The sequence below is a fragment of the Amphiura filiformis genome, chromosome 6 (genome assembly GCF_039555335.1).
Source record: "Amphiura filiformis chromosome 6, Afil_fr2py, whole genome shotgun sequence".
NCBI classification, from domain to species: Eukaryota; Metazoa; Echinodermata; class Ophiuroidea; order Amphilepidida; family Amphiuridae; genus Amphiura; species Amphiura filiformis.
Window position 1 is genome coordinate 33,922,158 of NC_092633.1, and position 8,509 is coordinate 33,930,666.

Below are 8,509 nucleotides of genomic sequence, written 5' to 3' on the forward strand. Positions count from 1 at the left end.
CATTGTACAGCATGTCAGCATTCGTCATTGCCTGCCCAGAATGCAATTCACGTATACCAAGGTATTGGATTGCAAATTTGGCTATTTATTCACATTTACGCTGAAAATGCTCTCGTTTTTTCACAAAGCAGCATAAAGGAGGCGATATTTGATATTATTATGTAATTTTAAAGACAATCCATATCCAAAACCAATAGGGTTACCCCCCTTTAAGAGTGGACTTTGAGTCTGGTGAATATACTCGCGACGCACTGGTGAATGAAACGGTGAACTATTTATAGACAAATAGGAATTCCCCCAAGCAAGAACAGATCGATATGTTGGACCCCACCATAAAAAACCAAAAACCAGTTCATCGGTTAAAAAGTAATTAAATGTGAAACTATCGGCATTATAGTGTAGGATGGTCATGTCCAGATGTGTTTGGTCAGCTCCAGCCTCTCAGTGCAGCAACCGTCATAGGACTGTTGACCCGTCACCATGTTCTGAGTGATACACGCAATAACACGGAAGTGCAATCGTTTATTCAGTGAGGTAATGTAATCATTAAAACACCTTTGTAAAATGAAATGATGTATTGAATTTAAAAGCAAGTTTTGGTTAAAGAGAAACGTCATATTCCACAAAGTTGCGATTTTTTTATATCAAAGCCTAGGACTACACAATGTTTGTCTTCTTGTATATCCGTTTTTGCGATCATATATATATCATATGCAATTATCATTAGGCCTAGGCGTGACTCGCAAATGCAATGCCCGGTTCAATACATATTGGAAATAAACGTTTCAAAGATATCTATTTAACCCTACTATAGAATCACAAAATAGGCATATCCATCTAACCAAAACTTCTAAAGAATGTATTAATTGAAGACTAAAAAGCTGCCAACACGGGGTTGCAAATACCGTACAGAGGATGAGGTTGATAACTCAGTGGCTCCTGAACCGGGTGGAGGCGGGGGGCCAGCCCCTGACGATTTTGGTGGCTCTGGAAAAGTACCATTTCCCCCCAATAATTTTGACCAGGTGCCATTGCCCACCCCCCCCCCCTAAAATCTTCCGGAGCCTTTGCAACTTATTATGTATAGGCAGGGTGTTTTTTAAAATATTTCATGAAGTCATGAAAGAAAAGTAGATAACTTAGGCTTATGCTCAATCACTTTGCAAAAAGAGGAACAAAAAAAACAGAAACCGAAAACATTCTAGTTATTAATACGGATACGAAAAACTAATTCAAACGTCCCATTTGTTTCCTGTCAGTCAGTCTCGTTCATTCTGGTGTCATATCAAGTAGACTCCACATAATAATCATATCTTTTAATTTAATTAATTAGGCTACTTAATTAAAAGTTACTAACTAGGCCTACTTAATTACGCATTAAGTTGCTTCTATGGCACGAAAACATATGAGGAATTAATCAATCAATTAATCAATCAATCAATCAATCAATCAATCAATCAATCAATCAATCAATCAATCAATCAATCAATCAATCAAGCGATCGATCAATCAATCAATCAACCAACCAGTCAATCAATCATTTAATTGATTAATATAAGTAAGTATAATAGGCATAATATACTAAGTGAGGGAAAGGAAAATTCAGAACCAGATGGGTTTCGAACCAAGGCTCTTTAGATTTCCGGTCTTTGAGATTTAACCAACATTTCACTGACTCTTGATTCATACCTCAAAGAATTAAACTTATGTGTCTCAGTGCCCATGTTTGTATAAATTTATATTATTTATATTATATTATTTATTTCTCGGGCTCGCATACTTTGTGAAGATTATCACCACATCGCCACAATCATGACAATCCACCATGTTTCGTTACCATGCATGGTAACACAGCAAAGCAGTTAGACCTACTGCCCTTTGAGTCCCTTTGATGCATGATGTTGACGTACATTTCCTTGCGTTACCTATTAGGAACGAAATGCAGTGAAAGCTTTTCTTTTTCTGATTTATTTATAACGAGACAAACATTTTGAGACCATTTATATCAAAATCTGATATATCTGAATTCTTGTGACCTGAGGAATATGTTGGTATAGTTGGTATAGTTTTTAATTAATTGAGTTATAAACTAAATAGTTCAACACCTATAATATCAAGCTGATTAAGAAAACTACTTCATCGACGCCGTAAAACCTCGTCTACAAGCATATAGAGTGATTTGGATGAAAGCTAAATTAATCCATGCGCCCCCAGAATTATAACATTATGGAACTTGAGCAAATAAATTACTAATACAAGCGTATACAAACAAGAACTATTGAAAGACCGATCTATTGTATTGGCATATTTTACGCTGCTTCGTATTAAATTAGCTTTCATCAAAAACACTCTATATGCTTGTAGACGAAGTTTTATGGTAGTTCATCAAAAACACTCTATAGGGGCCTATGCTTGTATAGACGAGGTTTTATGGTAGTTCGTCAATACCGACATCAGCCTAACTGATTTATCAAATGAAACTATTTCATCAACGCCGATATCAGCAGTAGATATACTTATAATCATTCAAATAGTTCTTCAACAAAAATATCAACTGAAAAAACTTCATCAACGCTGAAATCAGCAGTAGATTGCTTAACTTATAACGAACCAAATAGTTCAATACCGACATCAGCCCACTGATTTATCAAATGAAAACTATTTCATAACGTTAATATCAGTAGCTTACTTATAATCAATCAAATAGTTCTCCAACCGATATCAGCCTAGCTGATTTATGAACTGAAAACTACTTCATCAACGCTGAAATCAGCCCACTGGTTTATCAAATGAAACTATCTCATCAACGTTAATATCAGCAGTAGGCATAACTTACTGATAATTGGCGAAATAGTGCAACATCAACATCAGCGTAGCTGATTTATCAAATAAAACTACTTCATCAACGCCGATATCAGCAGTGATATCAGCAGGAGATAGCTTACATAATCAATCAAATAGTTCTTCAACATCTATATCAGCCTAGCTGATTTATCAAATGAAACTACTTCATCAACGCCGACATCAGCAGTAGGCATGACACCGACGTCAGCCTAGCTGATTTATCAACTGAAACCTATTTCATCAACATTGATATCAGCAGTAGATAGCTTACTCATATTTCTGACACTATATCAAATTTTTACTGCAGTAGGCCTATAGCTTACTTATAATCAACCGAATAGTTCTTCAACACCAACATCAGCTTAGCTGATCTATCAAATGAAACTACTTCATCAACGACGATATCAGCAGTAGCACGACTCCAGCTCTATATACGACGATATCAGCAGTAGGCATATAGCTTACTTTTAATCAACCAAATAGTTTATCAACACCGGCATCAACCTATAGCTGATTTGTTGTCAAATGGAACTATTATATTTCATCAACGCCGATATCAACAGTAGATAGTAATAAATCAAATAGTTCTTCAACACCAATATCAGCCCAGGCACCTGTATCAGCCTAGCTGATTTATCAACTGAAAACTACTTCATCAACGCCGATATCAGTGGTAGATAGCTTACTTATAATTAATCAAATAGTTATTCATCACCGATATCAGCCTAGCTGATTTATCAAATGAAAACTACCGTACTTCGTCAACGCTGAAATCAGTAGTAGATAACTTAAATAATAACGAACCAAATAATTCATGAATACCGACATCAGCCTAGCTGATTAATCAAATGAAAACTACTTCATCAACGCCGATATCAGCATAGGTTACTTTTCTTAACAAATGGTTTTTCTCAACATCAGCCTTACTAGCTGTTAACGCTGATATCTGCATTAGACCTATAGTTTACTTATAATCAACAAAATAGTTTTTCAACACCGATATCAGCCTAGCTGATTTATCAACTGCAAACTACTTCATCAACGCCGATATCAGTGGTAGATAGCTTACTTATAATCAAGTAGTTCTTCAACACCGATATCAGCCTAGCTGAATGAAAACTACTTCGTCAACGCTGAAATCAGAAGTAGATAACTTAAATAATAACGAACCAAATAGTTCATGAATACCGACATAAGCCTAGCTGATTAATCAAATGAAAACTACTTCGTCAACTTTGATATCAGCATAGGTTACTTTTCTTACCAAATGGTTTTTCTCGACATCAGCCTTACTAGCTGTTAACGCGGATATCTGCATTAGACCTATAGGTACTTATAATCAACCAAATATTTTTCAACACCAACATCAGCTTAGCTGATCTATCAAATGAAACTACTTCATCAACGCCGATATCAGCAGTAGCACGACTCCAGCTCTACTCCCCACTCCAGAATAATACAGCACTAATTTTGGGGATTGCATTTTCGGCATGTTTTCTGACAACCGAGTCACAAAAATCACAGACTTGGAACAAATCTAAGCATTCAAAACTTGAGTATAGGCCCTATGCCGAAATATTGCTCTAATTTTCACTTTTTTTTAGTTACTTTAATTAAACGGTTGGTTATAAGAATGAAACATGTCTTTTCCAAAGTTTAGAATGCATAAATGAATGAATGAATGAATTGTTGAATGAATGAATGATTGAATGAATCATTTTACATGTTTTGAGTCGTCTCATTTTGAAATGAAAATTGAAAGCATCGGAGCTTGTAGTTGCATTAAATATTATTATGATGTCGACTTTTCAGCTTACAGTGCTCCGCTCCGCGCACTTGAAAATGATCATATAAACGAAATCAAAGCTCAGTGAGTTTTATGTTCTATGCACAGACTCTGTGTTTATAAAATTAACTTCTTGACCGTCTACACCTCTCGTTTTCTCTTTTCTCTCACATGAAATAAAATTGGTTAGTTAGCGAGAATAAATGAGTAAGCCCTCTCACTTCTATTACTTTATAAATTAAAGGCCCATTCAGTGATTTGCTCATCCGGACGATCGTAAAAATCATCAAAATTCAGATTTTGGTACCTTTGTCATTGTCATCGATGTGCTAACATAGCCTGCGAGTGGTTCAGCCGAAAGCCGTGTATTTAAGACAAAATAAGATATTTTACACGAATCTGTATAATTTAGATACTGACAGTATAGTATCTAAATTAGCTACATGTATTTGAATGGGGCTTCAACTTCGTCAGTACTGCTGTTTTTCTTCGTTTTTTGCCAAATTTTTCATTTCAAAAATACCAAATGACAATTTGAATTACTTATCCTTCACTTTTAAGCAATTTATAAACAATTTTAATTTTTTTACACTTGCGCTGAGATCACTGAATGGGTCTTTAAGTAACCGATTAGTAACCGATTAACAAAGTACTGATTGATTAAGTAGGGCCACTCCTGATGAGAATATTAATTAAATAAAATGCTTTGTCTTTATTTTAACCAGAAAAATCAACCATGTCGGATGTGATAAGTATCAGTCGCCAACACCTGGTCTTCAAAGAGAAGATAGGGGAAGGTGGTTTCAGCACAGTCTATCGTATGATATGGAAGACGGAAGATGGCGATAAGCAAGTTGCAGCCAAAAGACTGAACAAAATCGACAGACGCGAACTGACTATTTTAGCAGCTCTCAATCACAAACATATTGTACAGTTATTAGGCGTTGTTGATGAGCAGATCGATTTCATGTTAGTTTTGGAACTCTGTGAAGGCGGTTCACTTCGGTCGTACCTTGATAGACAAAACAATAAGAAACTCCCTCTGGCGAAGCTACTTGATTGGGCGGAACAGGCCGCTCTACCTATACAATATCTGAAAGAGAAAGGTGTCATTCACAAAGACATCAAAGCTGCTAACTACCTGATTGCAAAGGAGAATGTCTTGAAATTGGCCGATTTTGGATTGGCTAAGAATACCGATAAAACGCAGAGCAACGCGACTGGAAGAGGAACGTGGGGATGGATGGCACCAGAGTTGTTGATAGAGAGTATACTGTCAACGACATTCGATATCTATGCCTACGCTGTCACGTTATGGGAACTGACAACTACCGAGGTCCCATTTAAAGATATGGAATACCAAATGATAGTCTTCCATGTATGTCAGAATGGGATGAGACCAACAATTCCCAATGATTGTCCAAAAGAGCTGCAGGACTTAATGAAGAGATGTTGGCATTCGGATCGTCGTCAAAGACCAAGTATTGACGATGTGCTTGCTGTCATACGGAAAGCAAAACAAGCTGAAATCAGACGGTCACTTGATCATTCATCTCACGAATCTGCTAATACCACCAGAGGTAAAGTGCTAATTTAGCTCTACAAATGTCTTAAATCATGATTCATTTTATAAAGAAGGACACCAATCAAAAAACAAACAAACACAATATCCATTGCTCGCTCCTTAGTCCTTTTGCCTACAATAATCATGATAATATTATTTTCTAAGATGATGTTGTTGGTTCCAATGCATTAGGCTTAAAATGAATAGCAATGCTGTTGTCCATCACAACAAAAATCACCGTGTCCGATGGAGGTAAAACAACATATTGATATAATTCGATCGGTGGCTGAAAACGCGGAAGCATTTTATTAACGTTACTTTCAGTTAGAAGTATTTTCTTCCTCATATCTACCTTTAAAAAGAACATAACTTTTTTTAAACATCTTCGGCGTGATGTTTACTATGAAAACAGATTGCGCATTCTACTTAACTCGTTAGAGAGCTTTCGGGGATATAGTAAACATGGTAAATTAACACAGAGTGGTTCTGGAATTAAAAGACATTGTATATTAAAGAAAGTGTGTGGGAATCTGCAAACACCAAATAGACGATTGAAAGTGTTTTTCTGATCGTTTGAAACATTGAAGCTATCAAAGAATGGGGCCAGATGGTTACCTGTCCAGGACCCCAGGAATTCTAGTTGTAGGTAATGTTAATAAGTCTATGTTATTGTCAAAGAAATTGTGGATTTGAGCTCGTGCTGATTTTGTATTTTTTGCGTGTGTTTGTTCCTGCAGTCGAATTATCCCGCCAACCAAGTATGGGTGTTTGGATTTATGAGTCGCAGTTTGTCAAATGTAGAGACAACAAGCTGTCTGATCCACGCGGTATTGCTGTAGATATCATCCACGCTCGTGTTATCATAGCTGATGGCGGTGCATCCAAAGTCAACGTATACAACATGGAAGGGCATCTCCAGTTTCCAATGAGCACAAAGAATGGGAATAAACCAGGAGAAAGGTCTAAGCCACATCAAGTCGCTGTCAGCTCTGCGGGCGTCCGTTCTGGTGAAGGCAGGTACTTCGTGACAGACGGTACAAGTGTCGTCAAAGAGTTCCATAAGAATGGTAGCTTTAAGGGAACGTTTCCAACCGTTGACCCGTCTACCAGATCAGTTTCCGATAGTACCAACGAGTCAAAGCTAGAAGGTTTGGCCATAGATATGGAAGGTCATCTCTTGGTCGGCGATGTCAGTAAGTTGTGCATCAGCAAGTATGCCACTAATGAGACTCACACTCATGAAGGTCATATCCAAGTCAGTATTCAACCATATGATTTGGCTGTTACGCACCAGAATGACATCGTTGTAAGCTCATACAAGAATCATACAGTACAGGTGGTAAACCAACAGGGTGTTCTGCTTCGATCGATCAAACCTCCAATGGCAGAAGTTCCACAGTGGTGCCCCTACGGAGTAGCCTGCGACCACGCCTTGTTGTTTGTATGCAATTGGGCCACAGATAAGGGCAGAGGGGTCCATTGTTACACCTTATCCAAGTTTGACTATTTGGGTTGCATCATACCTTCCGATGGGTGTCCAAGAGGACTGGCTCTCATAGAGAATGAGAGTAAACTTTTGGTGACACAGCTTGATGCTGGGCTTAGGGTGATAGTGAACGTTTACCGTCGCAGATAACTTGAGTTGATATTGCTTTCAAATTGTTACGCATATTGCTCCTTGCGTTGATATAGTACATTCGTCATCACTAACGTCATCGGCATCTCCGTTACCGTCACAGTGGCGCCGACTTTTGCATTCGCGGGGTTAGCCTGGGTTAAGTCTAACATCTCGGAGGTCGAAATGCTGACCCGTCCTTCATTGAAACATGTACAAACGGTCAACTTATTGTTTTTTGGGGAGGGGCACCCCTCCGCTGCACTGTCATGTCATCATCGTCCGTCGTTTCATCAACATCAAACAACTGCAGGCCTACTAAGGGAACAACCCAAAAGTTCGATGAAGCCCTATAAACGAAAGTCCTTTCGTTAGGGAGGGAGGGAGGGGGTCAAAAAGTACGATTATACATTGGTAAAGAAGTAGTTAAAACATCGGTCAAAGTTGATCTTTTTTTAAGGATTTAATATATAATTGTAAAATTTTCTGAGGTACGATATTTTACAGTGGTTGCTTCAAAATGATTTCAAGTAGGCCTAAATATAGAGTGCAGTACTAGCAACCTGCAACTTGTAAGTTCATTTTTGCTGAACCATGAAATGGTATCAGCCTATATTAGTGTATGTTACTTACTTGCTTACTTACTTACTTCCTTACCAACCATTTGGTCTGAAATGGACATATCTTTAAATGCCACGAA

The 8,509-nt window shown here is 37.6% G+C and overlaps 1 protein-coding gene across 1 annotated transcript; it reads left to right on the plus strand.

Annotated features, from left to right (window-relative positions):
- The first annotated feature begins 241 nt into the window (after window positions 1–241).
- LOC140155320 (uncharacterized) lies at window positions 242–8,194 on the plus strand. The gene is made up of 3 exons (XM_072178111.1): window positions 242–534; window positions 5,356–6,210; window positions 6,932–8,194. The coding sequence occupies exons 2-3, from the start codon at window positions 5,367–5,369 to the stop codon at window positions 7,828–7,830; spliced, it is 1,743 nt and encodes a 580-aa protein (XP_072034212.1). The 5' UTR covers window positions 242–534; window positions 5,356–5,366; the 3' UTR covers window positions 7,831–8,194.
- Window positions 8,195–8,509: the final 315 nt, after the last annotated feature.

Excerpts from the sequence above, each read along its gene's own strand:
- LOC140155320 (XM_072178111.1), top strand. The coding sequence starts at position 5,367 with ATGTCGGATGTGATAAGTATCAGTCGCCAACACCTGGTCTTCAAAGAG. Across the intron at positions 6,211-6,931 it reads ATCTGCTAATACCACCAGAG|TCGAATTATCCCGCCAACCA; the intron begins GTAAAGTGCTAA and ends TTGTTCCTGCAG.